The sequence below is a fragment of the Heliconius melpomene genome, chromosome 9, assembly GCF_056956725.1.
Source record: "Heliconius melpomene rosina isolate 202511_hmr_F chromosome 9, ASM5695672v1, whole genome shotgun sequence".
NCBI lineage: Eukaryota > Metazoa > Arthropoda > Insecta > Lepidoptera > Nymphalidae > Heliconius > Heliconius melpomene.
In genome coordinates this window covers 2,586,485-2,607,044 of record NC_140397.1, presented here as the reverse complement: position 1 = coordinate 2,607,044, position 20,560 = coordinate 2,586,485, and the positions used below count along the sequence as shown (strand labels likewise).

General features: G+C 36.0%; 1 protein-coding gene across 3 annotated transcripts in view; it reads left to right on the top strand.

Moving 5' to 3' along the window:
- Nucleotides 1-20,560, top strand: part of LOC146536174 (rho guanine nucleotide exchange factor 17) — a 94,886-nt gene that overhangs the window by 31,240 nt on the left and 43,086 nt on the right. For 2 of the 3 annotated variants that reach the window (XM_085190544.1, XM_085190543.1), the window contains exons 2-3: nucleotides 6,909-7,014; nucleotides 8,003-10,028. In XM_085190544.1, coding sequence (XP_085046670.1) covers nucleotides 6,953-7,014; nucleotides 8,003-10,028 — 2,088 coding nt within the window. In that variant the 5' untranslated portion in view covers nucleotides 6,909-6,952. Of the gene's footprint in view, nucleotides 1-6,908; nucleotides 7,022-8,002; nucleotides 10,029-20,560 lie in introns of all 3 variants that reach the window. The other variant, XM_085190545.1, reaches the window with a different exon arrangement.

Here is a 20,560-nt window from a genome sequence, read left to right as displayed (position 1 = left end):
CGTCGTTATAAAAATAATTCGTAAAGTCCGATACCTGTGCTATTGAGTCACTGAGAGACGATGTAAATAAATGTAATAAATTTTGTATAAAGATTTTAAATTCTATGTAATTTTAAAATGCTTTTATAAAATATCTAAAATTTGTAAAGAAAATATACACACGCAAAACGAATTGTACTCGTACTATTATACAGAAGTAGAACGATGCTTATGCTGCCTAGTTTGCATTCTATTGGTTCATATATATTACCTTTGGCTATATTTATTATTTTTCTTAGAGAATTACAACGATTATGATAATCTTCTGTTAATAAATTGTACAAAGATGGAGTTCAGTTCGGCTTGACGCTGTATCCCGCACACGGCTGAGTAGGAAGGGGGAACTTTGTGTTAAGACACTTAGGTCCCCATTTCATTCCTCGAATGGGGATCGAACCCACAACCAGATTATTTTGTATCAAGCTTTGTGCTTCTGCGCCACGACTGGCCTCAAAGGTGGAGAGAAATAAAAAATGGTGTCGGTTCTGTCCCAATACAGATCTTACGCAGAGTCACTCCGCTTGACCAGCGCATAAAAGAGTAAGCAGAATCTAGTGTCATCACACTCCGGTCCCACTTTTCACTCGAATTTGAAACATTGCGTGTTGAGTGGCAGTTCTCTTCACTATTGCTGTGGAAAGCTAGGCTCTACCGTACACCCAACAGAAACGATTTTAATTGCCTACTCTCCCTTTCCGGTAACAGGTTCTATATGCAGGATGCTCAACAAAGTAGCGACATCCGGCTTCAGGTCGATTTAATCGGCAGCACAGAATCTACTTTGAAGTTGCTAACTATGATTGTTATATAGATACTGTTATGCTAAGTTCTTTAGTTACTTAATGTTAAGGTTAAAATTCGGCGGTTATGGGTACGATTCTCACTCGAAAAAAAAAAACTTTTCACTTCTTCGCTCTATTAAGAAAACACAACGCGGCATTGACTTTCAACAATATCTCGAAAATTGGGCGGAATGTCTTAACATTCCATTCCTTCTGCGGGTTAAAGCGTGAAGCTAACCCGCAAAAAGGTCTCCTTTTATCACTATATTAATAATTTATTGGTACAAGTACCTGAGTGATTTAAATAATCGAGTTACTTATACCACAACTGGATTGGCAGACGAATTAATTAACACTTTCCTACGCCATTTAGATAAACTCCTGCTCTACACTAATTTGTATGTTTATCAGAAGATAAAACGAGTATGAAATAAGATTATATTTAACTAAGTTATTTCAAGAAGTACTATACAAGGTGTGTGTATATAATGTTATAGTGTAATAAGTTGAGGTTGTTGTGAGGCAGTAAGTTGCGACGGTTATTGGTTCGATTCTTATTCGGGGGAATTACATATTAAATTTAATATTTTCATTCTCGCGCTCTGGTAACGAGGCAAAACGTGGCCTTGAGTTCGGTATTCAATACAAAATGCTTTAAAAATTTGGCGGAAAAGGAACATAAATTGTCTTTATGAACATAGGAGTTAAGGCTAGGTTACCAGGTTTCTTCTGTCTACTCTGCTAGGTGCCGAATACAGCGTAAAGCTAAAAAAACATTAAATTGACCTTTCTATCTTCTTAAGTATTGTTGTCAAAAATTTATAAATTTACTCAAATTTGTGTTTACTATATTGTGGGTGCGATGATTTCTCGGGGGAATCAATTGGTCTCGCTCTTGTAAGAAACCCATTACGGTTAACAGTTGCTGCATTCATCATACAATGTTTAGAATTTGATAAGAAAGCGGAGAACGTAGAGTTTTAACACTAAATTTTCTATTTTCCTGCTATTACAACGTCAATCTGAAAGAAAGATATACGAGATTTATTCAGTTTTTTTAATATTAATTAAAAAAATTATACCCATTTACCAGATACAAGTACATTTATAAACCAGATCCCAGGCGTATAAAGTGATAAGTCTATTTGAGCTGGAAGTCCAGGTCCGTAACAAGATAGTGGCCGACAACGTCTCTAATGTTACAAGTTTTTCAAGTTCTAACTACAATTTGTCTACTTACGTAGGGTAAGCAGAGTTTTTGAAATTCATTTAATGTTATTTTTTTAAATTTAATTAAGTGTAATCTTTATAGACAATAATTTAATAAAAAATAGTAATAATAATCACACATTTTTGAAAAAATATATTAAAAAAACTAGCGAATCATTCTTACTCATGACATTGTCCGCTTGAACTAAAAAATATTAATTTACTAATCTGCATCACTTTAATTTTATAATAAAAATATAATTATAAATACAATATATGTACCCTACCCATATAGAAAAATAAAATGGTATAACTTTTTTATTAATTAGTCGATTTAAATAAAACAAACACTAAATGTTAAACAAAGCGAAAATAGTATAGTAAAAGCTACAATTAAATGTACAACCATTCCGTGGTCGTCGCATTCCGTTTTTATTAAAAGTATTTTATTAGCAAAAAAATAAATACCCTTTAAAAGTATAAATTCATATTTTAAATACCTTGCTACCAGCGATATCAATATTGCTCAATTACAGAAAAAACTTATCTCCTTATATTATAAACTTATCAACAAAAATATGGACACCCTAATAAAGTCATTAATTGAGATAAAAAAACAAAGTTCATTAAATAAATGCGCATTGCACACGTCAATTAATTACAATTAAATGCAATTAATATAATTAATTGTAGGCGATAACTTGTGCGTGATAATTTTTGGCGATAACTTGTGCGTGATAATTTTATAATTTTTGGTGTTGTTTTTCATATGACTGTTTTGAAATTTTTACATAATGTGTGGTTTTGTGGTAAATGCGAGACCACAGTGCAAGGGCGTTCCACATACTCTTATATAATGTTACCGTTTTAGCCCATATATAAAATGTATTTTGTATAGTAATTTAAACTTAAATTGCTTACATTTGATTTCCAACTTTCGTAATTTTCCGTGATTTCTTTTTAAAATTCGTAAAATCTCGTCTTTGCAAGGATTAAAAATCTCTAAAAGGATTTAATACATTAAGTACCGTATAACTACTTATTATTATACGACTTTTCATCCAAGTTTCAATTTCAAAGTATGTACGAACCCGTCTAGCAGTGTCAATATATATAATTCTATGCAGATTTTTTAGCTTCGCACTGTATCCTAAACAAGGTACGGTAGGCAAAGGGAACCTAGGAATTGAGTATTAAGATAACCCGTGCCCATTAGGACACTTCCGTTCCCCACTTTCCGCTGAATTCTGGAGGCGTGGTGATTTGCTGAATTCAACGCCCCGCTTCTTCTCTAATCGAACCCACAATCTATCGCACGCTTATGCCTCAGTGCCACGACTGGCCTCACCTGTATACAGTTCATATAAATACAATATTTACATATATCACATATACATGTGAAACCTTTCAAGCAGCCACAAATATATCTTAAAAGCCTCAAAAAGGCTTTCGATAATAATAACTGTATTTTGATAATAACAACAACAAAAATCCCAATAAATACCCAGCTTTTAAGCCAAAACCTTAAAACTTCAATGCCGGAGGTTATTACCCATCACGGTAGTAAAGAATAAAGGATATATAATGGCATTTACAGCAAGGAACCAGAATACAATATTAATACCTCACATGCCCTTGTGACATCCTTAGCGGATCAACTTTGAATATATTTAATTTAAAACATAATTGTTTTTTTTTATCGGGGTACCCATTTATAGGATAAATTGTTGATATGTATGTATGTTTGTATGTAATTTATGATGAAAATTAATATACGATGACTGTTATTATATTTTAAGTGTTTTTTTAGTATGGAGTTGCCCACACGTGTACTTGATCGTCATTTAGATAGTCTTCTTTTAGTCGAATTATGTTTCTTCTATATATTTATCAATTTATCCTATTAGACCAGGTGTGGCACAGGACCACAAGCGTGTGGCTATGAACGCGACCGATAGTGAGTTCGATTCCCACTCAGGAAAGTATATTTTTTTTATTATTACTTCGCTTTGGTAAGAGCCTCTAGACATTCGAATAATATAAGATTGTCTTTGACTACCCTGCTGTTTATATTTTTTTTCCCTAGCCTATTAATTTAACCGGCCCATTGCTGGGCAAAGGCCTCCCTCCACTTCTTCCACTATGGTCTATTTCCAGCCAGGCTTGTAATAGTCCAGCTCGTCTCGCCATCTCTGTTTTGGTCTGCCAATTCTCCTTTTACAGTTCGGAATACACTTAAATTTACTTTTGGTAAATACCTATAATAATCTATTATACAAATCTTATAAATATTTTTTTTGTTTTCTGGTATCTCTGTAGCCTTTGATATCTGAAGAACACCTAATATAATAATTTTTGATATACCTTTGATAAAATGTATGTATATAAAAAGGTAATTAATTTAAATTGTTATTTCACATTGAGATATCAGTACTAAAATTTACTTTTTATCAATAAACTAACATTTTATTTAAGTAAAAAATAATTTAATGTTTATAGCTCTTTCAATTTATACTGAGTCACCTCGCTATATCAACATAAATGCTCGTGTTGCATTAGGTGGTAACATAAATCACTTTTAAAGTGGGTATTTATTACTTTTTTTATAACTTCACGCAGTATCCCGCATATAGCAGGGTAAGTAGAGAGAATACTGTGTAAGCACTCTCCGTTTCCCCAATTTCTGGTTAATTTTCGAGAGTTGAGTGGCGAAACTCAACGCCGCTTTGTTTTGTTAACAGAGCGAGGAAATGAAAAAAGAAATATTTCCATCGTTGCACCTCGACGACCTATTAAAAAGTTCAAATATTAAACTTGTAATTTTGTTTTTCATTGCAATTAGGCAAAAGGTCTTAATTATTAAATAACTTTTTTTTAGATCGGGCAACACAACACTGTACTTTATCTTTTTGGAAGAGAAATGAACTCGCAACTGACATGTACCTATTATGGTTGATGAGCCTATTATAGATTCTGAGAAAACATTATTACTTTTTTCTGTCTGGATCTGTTTTTTTCTTTTACTCTCACAGTGTCTCCTGCATACAGTCGAGTAGGCAGAGTTAACCCAGTGGTACGACACTTACTTGTCATTAAGGCACTTCCGTTTCCCACCACCGAATTCTTGCCTCCTCTCCAGGCATTGCTTGTTTATGCAATTGTGTTGTTGCAATGCCACACTCTGCCTGGATACCAGAGCGAGACATTAAAAATGCAATATATTTCATTTCCTCATGTAGGAATCGAACCGACAACCTGTTGCGTCTACAGTCGCACGCTTGTACCCCTGCGCCACGACGGGCATCATAATCTTAATGTTTTAAAAAATATTTAAAGCGAATATGTTAAACAGACTATAAATTGTATAATAACAAATTCATCTTGACTTTTTTTATTTAAATGCATTTATAATTTGATTTATATTCTAAACATATTTACTTCCGCTTAGCAAAATTATTATAAAGCGTTTACCGTTACATATTTTAAATATCTAATATTTCAATACCACGACATCTATCGATGGTACTGATAACAAGTTTAGTTTTCCCGCCCGCCCAAACTTTATATGCATCAAAGGTTCACGAGGTTTCTCCTAACTTCGTTCCTTCACAGTAGGTGGCTCTGGTATGCTATTCTATATTTAGTTTTTGACTGCACTATTGTTGGAATGGAAACGTTCAGGATTTTAACTTTTGGTTGGGGTTACAAGTTCTAATCTAACACTTAGTTTATATAGGTATCATATTTATATTACGAGGCCCGTCGTGGGGTTAAGGCACTAAGTGTGACTAATGCGACTGATCGTGGGTTCGATCCCCGAGAAAATTAACTATTTATTTAAATTTATAGTTCCATTTCTTCACTCTGGTGTCGAGAATTCCTCCAGAATTCGGCGGAAAGTGGAGAACGGAGAAACGTTAAGTCACTCCGTGTGTTGTGTTTTTTGTGTAAATTTTTAAAATCAGGCTATATAAATGAATTAATTTATATATATATGAAGTAATTTCTCATATCTTTTACAACTGCCAATCACAAAGTACCTACAATATAATATTGGTTTTATTATCCAATTTTATGTCCCGCAGGCGACATTGTCCTGAAACATCAAAGGAACTCGAGCTTTGTGTAACGTGATATTCAAATGTAAGGAAAATATAATTTTTGTAAATTACGTTCGTATTAACTTCCGGTTATACTTATTTGTTTTTCATATGCTGTATTAAAATAATATTTTTAATATTAACTTTTGAATTATATTTCTATGTATAATAGAGGGGGGTAAGTTGATTGACTTACAGTATATACTTTAATAACATTAACGGAAACAAATTTTACATTTTTAAACATAAATTTTTATAAAAAATACATTTAAAAATATAGAAAGCAAAAAAATACCTATTCAGAGGTGGGACAAGGGACCAAGCTATCGGTGGCTAGAACTCCAGAGAGGAGAACCTCCTTACAATACGCGCTGTCTCAACTAAAACTGTTCATGATCCAACAGCTAAGCGATATCCTCTTAAGATATTGGCTCCTTTGGATGAGAACGTGTCGAACGAAAGAGATGTAATGCCTTTGTAAACTCTTACCGCATCCCGTCTTTAAAGCCGACAACGCCCCTGCAGTTCCTCTGGTGTTACAAGGTGTAGTAGGCGGTGGTGACAACTGGCCATGAGATCATCCGCACTCTTGCCTGCCTTGTCTATTTAATAAAAAAAAAACTTAACGTAGCGTAGTAGGCGTGGAAAACGGAAGTACCTTAATAGGAACCGAGGTACCTTAACATTAGCTATCCAGGTTCCCTCCACCTAGCCTGCTATGTGCGGGATACAGAGTAAAGTAAAAAATATATATTAACATAATTTAATTTTATTTCAGATCTGCGAGTAGGTGCCCGCACTATGCGCGGCGTCACGTGATCAATGGCGACCGTGCGCCCTCGCTCCCCCCAAGATGGCGTCCGAAGAAGACGCGACTTCACCAGGTCCCCTGTACCTATTTACAATTGTATTTTATTTTTTTAATTTAAGATTATAATAGATTATAAGTTACAAGTTCTACAAACTCTTTTATTGAACACTGTATCGAACCCACACCGGGTTCGATTCCCACAAAAAAATATATAAAAAATATTTATAATGTTCAATGTTGACATTCTCGTCAAAATACAGAAAGACAAAAGAAATATTTTAAAATGCTATATGCATTTTCGATGGAAATAATCCCACTTCGAGTGCGTAATTTTATGAAATAGCAAATAAATAGCTCAAAATAATAGACATATGTAAGTAACAAAGATTGAGTATAATTTAACAATTCTATTTGCATACATAAACCCCACATTCAACTAAACAGGCGAGTGTGAGTCAGTGCAATAAGTATTATTAGTGTTTCAATCATGTTATTTTTTTACGCGTAGGCAGCGTGGAGGTGTACTCGCGTCTCCTCTGTTTGCTCTCTCATTAAAACAATTTGTCTTACCTCTTATCTTTCATCTCGAGTAATTCGAGGAATGCATTAAATATAATAACATAAATTGGTCCCCTGCAACAAGATACGAGATGTAAACATTGTTACGAGGTCGCGTATCGCCGAATCGCCAACGTCCACCTATTTATACTCGAGGCGTCTTCCGTCTGTCTGTCCGCCACCTGTCGTCCTCTAGCGGATCACTAGCATTTCTTGTCTCTGGACAGACGTCTTTGCTCATATAAGTGGTACGCTTTGAAACTATTTCAAGTTCGCTTCTATACATATGTATGTCTTCCCACCGTCCGCGCCGGCTCCTCAGAGCGCGCGCAGATGCGATTCACCCGCTCCGATATAACTCTCCGCCGGAGTGGGTCGCGGGGAATCCTCCCGGAATTCAGCGGCGAGTCGCTGTGGCGGGGGAGGCTGCCCGCTCTAAATCCGGCGCACTCGCCGCCCGACCGCCCGGCGGGCCGCTCGTCCTCATCGTAGCGCGTGCGCAGGTCCCCGTACGTGACGCTGGGCGCCGTGCGCTACTCCGTCCGCCGCGCGCCGCCGCCGCGCGCCTGCCCCTGCCGCTGCTGCTCCGAGGAGGCGGTGGCGGCGTGCCTCGGCCGCGCCGCGCCCGACCGCCGCACGCTGGAGCGCCTGCAGCGCCGCCTCGGCCGCGCAGGCCCGCGCGACGAGCGCCCGCGCTCCGCCGCCAGCCGCCACCAGCGCCTGCGCGACTTCACGGAGCGCCTGCTGCCACGCGCCGCCCCGCCCTCGCCCGCGCCTGTCGCGCCGCCGCACAGCGCGCCCGTGCTGCCGCCCGTGCCGCCGCCGCGCGCTCGCCACCGTCACAGCCCGCCGCGCGGCACCTCCGTCGACCGCCTCGACGACTTCGACGCCGACAAGATCACCCTGGTCCGCGTCGAGCCGCGCTCCATCGTCGGGTCGTACGCACAAAAGACTATACCTTATCGCAGCGCGTCTTTCTCCCAGGGTGACTTTACGCAGGAGAAATACTATCGCGAAAAGCAGCCCTCAATCTTTGATTTCGGTAAACGTAACAAAAAAACAGAAGAGAGTGAATCCGTGTCGGGTCGCGAGGACACCACTAGTGTTACGGAAGAAAATGTGACGGAAGGTGGGTCGGTTGCTTCCGTAGACTCTGCTGTCGGATCAGATGAAGGACTCATCGTGCACGCGTCGCCCGCGCCACGCTCCTCTCCTCCGGACGCGTTACACAAGCAGCTAGGAGCGCGTTCGCTGACGCACCCGCTGCCGCGCCGCGTGCCTCCAGTGCGGGAGGAGGAATCGACCGATGCCGGAGGGAGTTTGCCGGTGTTGATGGCAACTCGTGTTTTACATGAACTACGTGAAGAAAGTGACGGTTCGCAAGCTGATAGTGCGCAGGCGCATAGTGAAGGGACGTCACCTCTAGAACCCGCTCAGCCCTTTGCCTTCCCTCCCCTTCCCGATCCTCCTGCGAATGTGTGTGCAAATGTAGACTGTGAATGTGCTAATTTTCCTTCGCGTAAGGAATCTACTAGTGAACTCGACATTTCTGTTCCAATACCTGTGCCAGTATATGAGTGTATAGTAAAACAGTGGTCTCAAGATCACCCAGCGGAGGATGCGCAGCGCTCAGATGGTGCCTCTGACGGATCTTTAGATCGAGATAAAGAAGATGAAACGATAACCAGTGAACAAGTTGCACATTTGCTAGCAGCTGTACAGAATCCTTGTACAGCGGCGCCAATAGGTGCTAGAGAGAGACGTAGGCCACTTGACAAAACTAAAAGGAGAAAAGGGATATATATTACTACCGCAAGTGATGATGGAGGCGAAGAGGACCCCCCATCTTCCTCAGTAAACGGGTGCAAGCGTGAAAGTAGTGACGTTTCTCTATCCGATATGCGATTATCAGCTGAAGCCAGAACATCTTCTTTGCTTGGAGAAAAATCAGATGATTCTTGTACAAATGGACCACCTAGTCCAAGTGAAGCATCAACACCCGTGTGGCCAAGATCTGAGGAATTACGAGCTAGACGCGCCAGATTTTCTCAACAAAGTTCAGATGAGAGAGATGATGAGACGTTTCGAGTCAGAAGTCGAAAATATGGGGTTGTATGTCGCAGAGATTCTCCATCAGAGGCAGAGAGTGATTCTTGCTCTCGTGATAGAACAGCCTCACCATCTCCTTTTAGTCCGTCAGATACATCAGATGTGGAAGTAAAACGTCAGCATTTTAACCGAGGGCCTTTCGGAAAGACTTTGGAGGCTCCTAATAGATCTACGGAAGTTGGTCGCAGAAGTTTCTCAGACGCAACAGTTCCTTGCAGAAAAATAAGCGCTGGCGCAGTTTCTACGGGCAGCACTAGGTCCAAGGGCCCCACACATGTTAGGGCCACCTCATCACCTTCTAAATTAGCAGGCGTCAAACCTGGTACTGATTTGCTTGCTGAACTCCTCCGTGGAAGCTCTGAAGCGCTTTCTAATTCTTCAACATTCGACAACGTTATATTGACGCTGCATCAGCATAATGTGAGTACAGATTTCTTTTTTATTTTATACAATAGATATATGTCTCTATAATAGATATTAAAGTAAACATAATCCATAGATATGTATTTCACGTTATTGAGTGTGACGTTAAGGCAATGGCAAAGTCACCTTCACGAATTATACTCAGAGAAAATTGGCGAAAAACCGAAGAAAAACATAATTATAGGTTTATTATAGTAAAAAAAAATTTTATTTTCTTTTATTAGGTTTTATTAGGTTTTAGTAGTTTTAGACTTTGGACTTACATAATACCACCTATGATATCCGTTACCAACTTTTCCACTAGCCACGACAATATCAATGTTGCATATCATTGATGAAGAAATAAATAATTTCTTTTACGGTTTCTCTTAATCCGATATCAGATTCATGGCCGAATGTTAAAATATTCGTGTTTCCCGGCATTTCTCAGGCCAATGTCGTGTGATTCAACCAAGCCAACAGCTGTTCCGAAAACATTCAAATTTTAAGGGGGATCGTGGATTGTGAAAGAATGTTGTGTTGATAGTTGCTTTTTAAGTCTATATTATGTTTCTACTGTAAGTATTCTTTTAATATACTGTGAGGATATGGAAAATATAAATAATAGTTTATTTTTATATTTTAAATAATCCAGTGGTGGCACGGTGGGTTCGATTTTTTCTCGAGAAAATAAAATATTTAATATTTTCACTAGGTTCCCTCTGCCTACCCAGATGTGTGCGAGTATAGAGGTAATTGTCGCACCACATGTAAACGCCATCGCTAGATCGGTGGTTCGATTTCAACACACCTCAAAAATAAAAAAAAAAAGAAATATCTGGGGAAAGGAAGCGTATTAATGGGGAGCGGATCTTAACACTAGGGTTCCCTATGCCTGCTCTGTTTACTATGTGCAGGATATAGGGTGTAGTTAAAAAAAATAAAAATAAGACAAAAACATCATTATTGCACATTTTTTTAGATTATTATTAAAAAAAATATTCACCATCTCTTTAAAGCTTACAACATCAACTTTACTATAAAAGTCGAATGTAAAATTTAATTACAGTAGCACTTTCACGAAACTCACTCGATTTTAATGATTTTTTTTAACAAAATGAACTTGTATTATTGATTAATTTAATGAATTTATTGCTTCGCTTTCTCTTTTAACGCAAAAGTATAAAAGTACGGATCTGGCCTGGTCCGGTCATTATTACTGAAGGTCAATTAAAAGTATTGCATAAAATTATTTAAAACTTACGTTTTGCATAACTATAATATGATGCAACCTTTAAAAGGTAAAAATCGAATTATATATTAATTGTAACAGATGTCGATATTTTTTTTTATAATAATTAGTTACTATAAAAATGTTTAATATGTCTTTCGGATACGATCCTTACGAATTAAGATTTCCGAATTAAGGTTCGATTCCCACTCGTTCAGGTAATGAGGCAAAACGCGGCGTTCCCTTCCGTCACTTAACACGCAATGCCTCCCAAATTCGGCGGAAAAGTGGGGAGATAAATCTTGATGGGAACGGAGTGTCTTAACACTAGGTTCCCAGGTTCCCTTTTTCTATTCTGTTAGAATTGATGAAGCAAAAACAAAATACTTTGAAACATTTCTTGCAACGAAGTAACTACCTTTCTTGCGTTGTAATTATTAAAATACCTTTTTCTTATAAAATTCCCCAGAGCAAAGAAAAATATTTTAATTACTAGATTTTCCCTTCGGTACTTTTCCTTATTGCACGTAGCTATCCAGATGAGATTGATGAGGTTTTGCATTCCAACATCTTCCTGCGTCTAAACTAGTAAGAAGATTTATGATTCTAGTAGTCGTTGGAAAGTTAAAAATGTCCTAAATGCGTCTAATAGGTATGCAAAGATAGGTAAAATATCTTTTTCGATACCTAAACATTAAAAGGTTTTTTTTAACTTCCCGCATATACATATAAAGTAGGCAAAGGGAACCTGAGTAAGTCAGTCGGTTTTTTTCCTTTTTTCAACACTGCGCTTTCTCTTGATCTCAGAACGGAGCAATAATTCATTGCCCAGAGTAGGAATCAAACCTACAATTGTCATAAACTTATAATACGTTAATACATTTCTTCGCACTGGTGTCGAGGCAAATCAAGTTCTGACACTCAACACGCAATGCCTCTAGAATTCGGCAGAAAGTGGGGAACGGAATGTCTTAACACTAGGTTCCCTCTGCTCACCCTGCAGCGTGAAGCTGAAAGAAAAAATGTATAAATGTATGTCATATCTATGTTATACATATCTATCTATATTCTAGAGTTCCCTTTGTGTCGCTGCCCAACTTCTCATGAGAACAATGGGTTCGTAGAAATAGCTTGGAATAGTTCCGATATGTTGTACCTGTCTCTTGTCATTTGCTGGTACTTTCATAGTACTAATGGTAATAAAATTGATTCATTATTAGGGATAAGCAAAATTTGAGGCCGTAGTAGTCCAGTGGGTTAAGCTTGGGATGGTTGAGTCGGCGATTCTAGATTTTGAAAATTAAAATTGATTAGTATTTTCCAAAAGAATTTTCCAAAAATCTCTAAATTTTTCCTTTTAACAACATAATAAATCAGAATCAGATAGGATCAACAATACAAAACAATACAAGAAACAATACAAAATTTTCCACGAAACCAAAGTACGGTACAAAGTGTTGTAGATGAATTGAAATAACTTTAATACGAATTAAATCCCAACCCTTATATACTCGTACGTGAGTCATCACGGGAAATAGGTCAGTGGCGTTTCGTCGCTTGTTTCTGTTTCTGTTTCTGGATTGCGTCATTTATATAGTAAATAATGTAAACGGAGAGTAAGTAGTTCTAATATGTAGTAACAGCATAGGTTGTGGGTTCGATTACCTTTCGAATAAATGCAATATTTAATATTTACATTTTCTCGCTCTGGTAACGAATCAGAATTCGGCGGAAAATAGGAAAAGGAATTCGATCAAAAGGATTGGAAATCTTAATGGGATAGAGTGTTTTAACATAAGGTTCCCAGGTTCCTTCTGCTTACCCTGCTACTGCTATAAAGCATGAAACTAAAAGAATGTACGAATTAAGCTGTTGTTAATAGTTTACAGACTTCAATATACAGACGAATCGATTTCTCTCACTTTTCTCCGTACTAATACAAATAATATTTATTATTATAAGTTATTAATTACATGTCGTAGTTCCAGCACATGTGCTCTGGACAAACAACGTTAATTTCATACAATGAATCACAGCTCGGTGGGCTTTTTTTTGTATCTGTCAATTGAAAATATACTTTGAATGAATTGACGATGTACAGGTTCTTCTCTGTTCTTACGCTTTTTTGTTTTGACATTTGGTTGAAAAACTTTTAACCAATCGGTTTTAATGGAAAAACGTCAAAAGAATTTCGCGCCTTTATCCTAGGGTAGGTAAACTTAGTGGTGAGACATTCCATTCCCCAATTTCCACCGAATTTTCCAGTCTCGGAAGGCGTCAATGTCTCCAGAATGCGACAGAAAATGGGGAGCAGTGTTTTAACACTAGGTTCCCTCTGCCTACCCTGCTGTGTGCCCTAAAACAAGTGGGATTTTAATCTATTAACTGCAGTACCTTATTGCTGTTTTAATTGAGATTCAAAGAAATTCTTTTACTAATTAAAGGTATTTTAGGTAATTTTATATTATTTTTACAAAATTCTTTATAAAAAAATAAAAAAACCTAAGGTTCTATTTTGAAAAACATTTTTTTACTTTTTCTTTACTTTTTTTATTTAAAATTTAATATTAGACTTTAATCAAGTTATATACCATAGAAAACCTAACTTTCTATATTTATTTTGGTACCATAATATAGATGGTACCAACCGCAATATCCCTGGCGCCATTTTATTTTAGTTTCGGAGCCAATAAAATAATTAGGTGTGTCATCGAGAGCATTTGTAACAGCACTTTGATGTACCTGACCGTTTGGTGCACCATTTTAATGATTTAAATCGTAATTTTGTGTGTGGCACAGTTTGACAGGGTTTTATTACTATTTTCTATCATATAACATCGGTAAGGAATTAAAAAATATTGTCGGCGTTAAGCTTCGCTACTTTTTTGCGGTTTGAGGCCAGAGCGGTATAAATGTTTGTCTGTCAACACGATAGATTGGTTCGAGCCCCATTCGAGGAAGTGAAATATTTATTTACGTTTATATTTCCATTTTTTCGCTCTGGTGTCTGGTGGTGGTTGAATTCTGCCACTCAACACGCAACGCTTCCAGATTTATTTTTTTAAATTTATTTGCTTAAACAGCATCATTTCCATTTAAAATGTTCAATATACATACTTTTATAGGAAAATGTAAGAAAAATGAATGACTAATACATTATTCTCAGTAGTATGAACCACAATATTGAAAAATGGAATACAACATACAAATGGAAATATGCGATTTTCTGTTTATACACAGACAGACAGAAGTTTGTGCGAAAATTTTAGTAAACATGAAGTATATAGGTAATTAGGCATATTTGTGTATACATATTATCTTGACCGTGTTAGATTCTTAATTGAATTTAACGCTAATTCTATAGATTTTCTTTGATTCTTAATAGGCCAGTCGTCTTAATGGGAACGGAGCGTCTTAATATTAGGTTCCCAGGTTCCCTCCTTACCTAGTGTGTGTGTGCGGGATATATCGTGAAGCTGAAAACAAACTTTTTGAAAGCTACAGATTTCCTTAATATAATTATTAATTAAACTTTGATAATTTTTAGTTGATGTTATTATTTCAGTTTCATTTATTATACCTCATAATGGAACTGAAGACCGTGTCTTTCGTACTTTATGTGAGATGGAATATGAAAACAATGAATTGCCCCAAGTGGGATTTGAACCCCACAACCACCGCTCTCATTGCAACACAATAATACTTTTCATATAAAAAGCGAAAGTTACATTTACAGATAAAATAATAATTATTATTAAGTATTATGAAAAAAAATTACAAGAACAGGAAATAAATCCGTTTCACACGTACGACGTTTACGATACGAGCGATGTAACGCTATAAAAATATTGGCAAAAATAAAAATAATAATTGAGTTCGAACCGTTGCTTAAAAAGTTTATTTGAGGAATAAATAGGTCGTATCATGACCTATAAATGAAGGGAGTTTGAAACTGATTGGAATATAAAATACAATTTGTTTGTGATTGCCTTTATTTTTATTGTAATGGGAGTTATTGTTTTTTTTTTGTTTCGCATATTTGAGACAGATTTATTTGTATCTTCCCACGAGTAAGATTTGAATACACGGTTATTCTTCTTCTCGAAAAGGTTCTCTTCTCTTCGGTTATTATTCTTTTATAGTAATGGAACTGGAAGAAGTAACGGAACTGTAAGCTTTACTTACGGTTAGAAGAAATCTTCCTTTTTGCGTGATCTTCTTCAGTATTACCAGTTTTCGAATAAACCTGAAGTTTTTCTACTCACTCTAGCATATTCTTTTTAAACATTTTCTATGAATACATCCAGACTACCAAGTTCTCCATAATTTTACTGTAATATTCCTTGTATATACACATATACACATTTACTACGCTATGATGACATTTATCAAAGAAATCATTGATTTATTGAAGCAATATAATATAATTAAAGATTATACAATAAAAACAGTTGTAAAAATAATAATTAAATTAACTTATTGAGTAAAAGAAAAAGTTAAGAGTTAAAAAAAAATGTGTGAAGCTTGCCTTAGTCGTCATTCGTCATGTTTCTTTATTTAAAGGGATCAAAGGTTAGTCAAAGATGGCTGATGACGCGTCGAATATCATATTTACAAGTTCTTTTATTTTAAAACACTTTCTTTAGAAGTTGTTTTATTTTGAAAGATATTTTTGACTTTTAGTTACTGGTCAGTGTGTACCAATACCCGGTATCAGAGTGCGATCTTGAGATGAGCTTTAGTGTTGAGTGTTGCTACTTATAAATAATACCACCTGGCTAATTGGAATTATCTATTCAATGGACGACGTAACGTAACATGTGTGTAGAAAGATTATAGCCTTTGATTAATGGACTTTTATGCAAAAGAGCAGGGTCGGCAGAAGGAACCCTAGGTTCCCAGTGTTATGACTTATGATTCTTCTCTCATATAAAACAACTTGCGTTGCCCACTTTCCCCTGCTTTCTGCAAGCACGTGTTGAGTTCTGGACCGCGTTTTGCCTCGTTACAAGAGCGAGAAAATGAAAATATTAAAAATCAAATCAGCTTCCCGCTGTATCCCGCACACAGTAGGGTAGGCAGAGGGACCCTCCTGTTAAAATCCTCTGTTCCCCACTTTGCTGAATTTGTTTATTCAGATTATTTTGTATACATAATGTAATTTGGCAAGCAATACAAATAGACGAAGAATATTTTGGTGTGTTAATTTGTTAACACTAGATACCCTTTTCCCGCACACACTAGGGTAAGTAACATAACAGCGTGCAGCTGATTTTTATTTCTGATCTCTAAGACCAATTATATCGAAATAAGAAAGATAAATGCAATAATTTGTCGCCTATTTTTAATACTGGCGATCATCGATAGAGTAGAAATGTTTTTTTCATAACGGAAGCGGCTGGCTCGACGCCAGATATCACAGTGCCGCGATTTCGAATACTAACCAACTCACGCGACCTTGTCCGTTTTATATATATGTACATATTTTTGTATGCTGTGTGAATTGAAACAGTATTTCTTAGTTGAATTTAATATTTATTTAAAAATAAAATTCTATAGAAGGAAAAGATTTAATGTAGACATCCGAAGTACATATTGATTTTGGTGGGGATTAGTTTTTATACTTCCCTATCAGGATAGCCAAAAAAATCGGAGTTCCAAACTCTACGGTCTCTACATACTCTTTAGCTTCATCCACTGTCATTAACTTCTTTCTGCACGCGCCCGAGAAGTGCTCAAGGTTTTTCTCACCTTCCTCCATTTTCATCGATACCGTGGTCTTGAAAGATAACCGAGATCTTCCCCTGTCTTTATGTCCACTCACTCTAGCTCACGATGGACGAAGGACTTGAGGACGGTTGCTTGAGAAGAGTTTTATTCTTCTTCATAATATACATGTTTTAAGCTGAAAAAACCTTAGTGGAAGTTAAGTAACATTCTTCACTTCACTTTATTCTAATAAGAAAAGAGTCCAAGCTTGCTTTTACTTTATCCCCATGTCTTGCACCTTTCTATATAATTCCTGGGTTTCTTATTTAAAAAAAAAATCACTATTGTTATATCAATTAAAATCCCCCCCCCTTTTTCAATATATCTTTCAATAAACAGACACGTACACTGGCATTTTTAGATATATATATATAGTAGTGTTGATAGCTGGTCGGTGATACGGATATTTATAAAACAACGTGAAGCCAGATAGCTCCTAATAATATTTTGTTTATAATATATATATATATATATATATATTTTGCAAAATAGTCACGGGTTCGAGTCCCGCTACGTTCAAATTCTTATATATTTGTAGATCTAACATAATATATTTCTCAATGCTAACTCCAAAATTTAGAAGGAAGTGGAAAAGACATATTGGCAACCAACTCAAATCTTAATGCACATTAGCACCAACGTGTTTTGAATTAATTTTAATTATAGAATTTCGACTTGGCCTCAGTTAATTATACTTAAGTCTCATAGAAATGATTTAGTTAATTGTAATTTATATATTTTCGAAATTATATTCCATTTATTTATTACTTGTTACAAAGTTAGTTGGCAAACATATTATTGCTGTATTTGTATATTATTAATTATACGTACTTCGAGAAGTTGTTGATAAAAAGTTTGCATTCTCAGCCCCATTCTTCGCCAAATTCTTGAGACACGATATGTTGATTGGCAGAACTGAACGCCGCGTTTCGCTTTTACCAGAGCAAGAAAATTAAAATATAAATGAAACTATTAAATATTTAATTCCCTAGATTTTTACTAATTTTTATTATAGAATCGACTTCGAAATAATGACATCCTGGTTTTTCACATAAGTATATTGTTAGGTCAAATGGAAACCAGAAACGAAAGAGAATTTCCACTAAGAGTCTCACTATTAGATTTTATTATTGAAATTAATGATATACCCAACGTAATGTTTTAATTAAACAACAATGTTTAATCTAGCACAAGACAAATTTATTAACTAATTGAGGCCAGTCGTGACGCAGGGGACTGTAAACGCCATAGGTTGTGGGTTCGATTCCTATTCGAGGAAATGAAATATTTAATACTCTGCTATCAAGACAAAACACGGTGTTGAGTTGCGCCATTCAACACGCAATGCTTCCAGAAATCGGCGGGATATGGGGAACAGATGTATCTTAACACGACAGTCGGCCTCGGCCTACCCTGGTTGAGTGAAGCCATTGACTATAAATAGTTTAATTTCTTTAATTATAGTATAAATTAGTCATTTTCCTACTGACGATCTCAATTGCAGGCGCGAAGTATATATCCTCTTAATGCCCGCACGGACGGACAGATGTCGCTAGCTGTAGGGCTTATTGACGTTTATTAATTTAGCCCAAGATTAGACCTGCTAATTTATTTATATTGTGTGGGACGTTCTTCTATAGTACGCTTGACGAGTCATGGCTGCTCTGAAGTTTGTGGACTATATGTTAGGATTTTCGTACATTTGATTATTTTCCTCCCAATGCGTCATATTTCAGAAATTCTACGACTGTCGACTGTACCTCTCAGTTTTGTTTATTTTTTTTTCTTTTCTTGAGGTCTTCTTGGTTGACGATGGTTGTATGTTCGATCGCATCGATTTAGTTGTAGAAATATACGAGTAGATAATATACGAGTTTAAATGATATATCGACATCGGTGCATTAAAGAATTTTTAATTTCTTTCACAAAAATAGAGGGAGAAATAAATTGTTTTCATTTCTCTGCTTTATTTGACGGAATATTCGCCACTTAAAACGTCCCAAATTCTTGCAAATAGTTGGGAACTGAGTGTTTTGACACTTGGTTTAGTCTACTTACCCTGCTATATACGAGATACAACTTCTGTCTGTCTTCTAAAACAAAAATAAAAATCTAATAATACCCTAACGTGCTAAAACCTAATTACATCTAATACTGCCAAAGTGAATACGTCATAGCGTATGTTTACGTTCATTTTCGCCATTCAAAAACCATTGAAAAAACTTAAGAGGAATGCCAAACACCTGCTACGTGTTCTCAAGCTTTGGAAACAGAGAAGTGATTTCTCTGTTTCTCTATTTCGTATATAGGTACACGGATCAGCGTCATTGTGATATAACATCTAAAAATAGTGTTAAACTCAAAATAAATACTTATACAATGTTAAATGTGGGATGTGTGCGAAAATATCTTTTGCTAAAAGAACTAACTATGACTGAAACTATGAAATATGCTGAAATTTGCTATTTTCTATTGTTTATTGGTCGTTTCGTTTGAAATATTGTATATTTATCTCCTATAATATGAATAGTATTTTCAAATGTGAGAAATAATTTAAATTTTTAATCCTTTTGAAAACGTCAAATCTCGAATATGTATATTTTATGTAATATCTTTCTCTACTAGAAAGAAAAATGATTTTTAGTTTAGTTTTTGTTATAGAATTTAGTCAATTCTAATTTTAATTTCAAGCACGCTTTAATTGTCCTACAATAATACCTAATACGGAGCTTGCTATCATTATTGAATAATTTATCAAATGTAAATAACATACATAGATTGATTGATAGACCAGAAAAAAAATTATATAAACTGTATTTCTCTTTACTAAGTGTGAAATGTCGCTTTAAAAATATAAATACTAAAAAAAGTATTCCTTGTTCTTAACTTTCATTGCATATTAAAATAAACAAAAAAATGCAAGTCCTTTCCCACGTATCAATTTCAACACAACAGTTACACAATATTTATTTAGTGAACCGAAAACAAATTAATTTGAAACATAAATTAATACATTAATAATTAATAAAATGCAAAAAAAAAAGATAATTACATTTGAACGGTAGCAATCGATAAAAAACACTTATTCAACTCATTTATTCGATGTTTTATAAAAATGCAATTAATTCACTTTTAATTATGGAAGCTTGTGCTGATTTCTTAATGTAACTGTAAAAACATATTATTTTACACGACTTCGTAGTCATATATTATCGCATTTTTAAATATATCAAATTAAAATTAGCAATTTGATAGATATTAACCGACTTCTGTAAAAAGAGGGGGTTCTGATTTCAAAGAGGCAAGTGGTATAGCGCGGGGGCACAATGTGGTTGTGGGTTCGATCACCACTCGAAGATTGGAAATATTTATTTAAATTTATATTTTCATTTCTTCGCTCTGGTGTCGAGGCAAGGCGCAGTGTTGAGTTTCTCCACTCAACACGTATTGCCTCCAGAATTCGGCGGGAAGTGGGCAACAGAGTGACCTAATTTGAGGTTCCCTCTGCCTACCCTGCTGTGGGCGGGATGCAGCGTGAAGCTGATGTAAC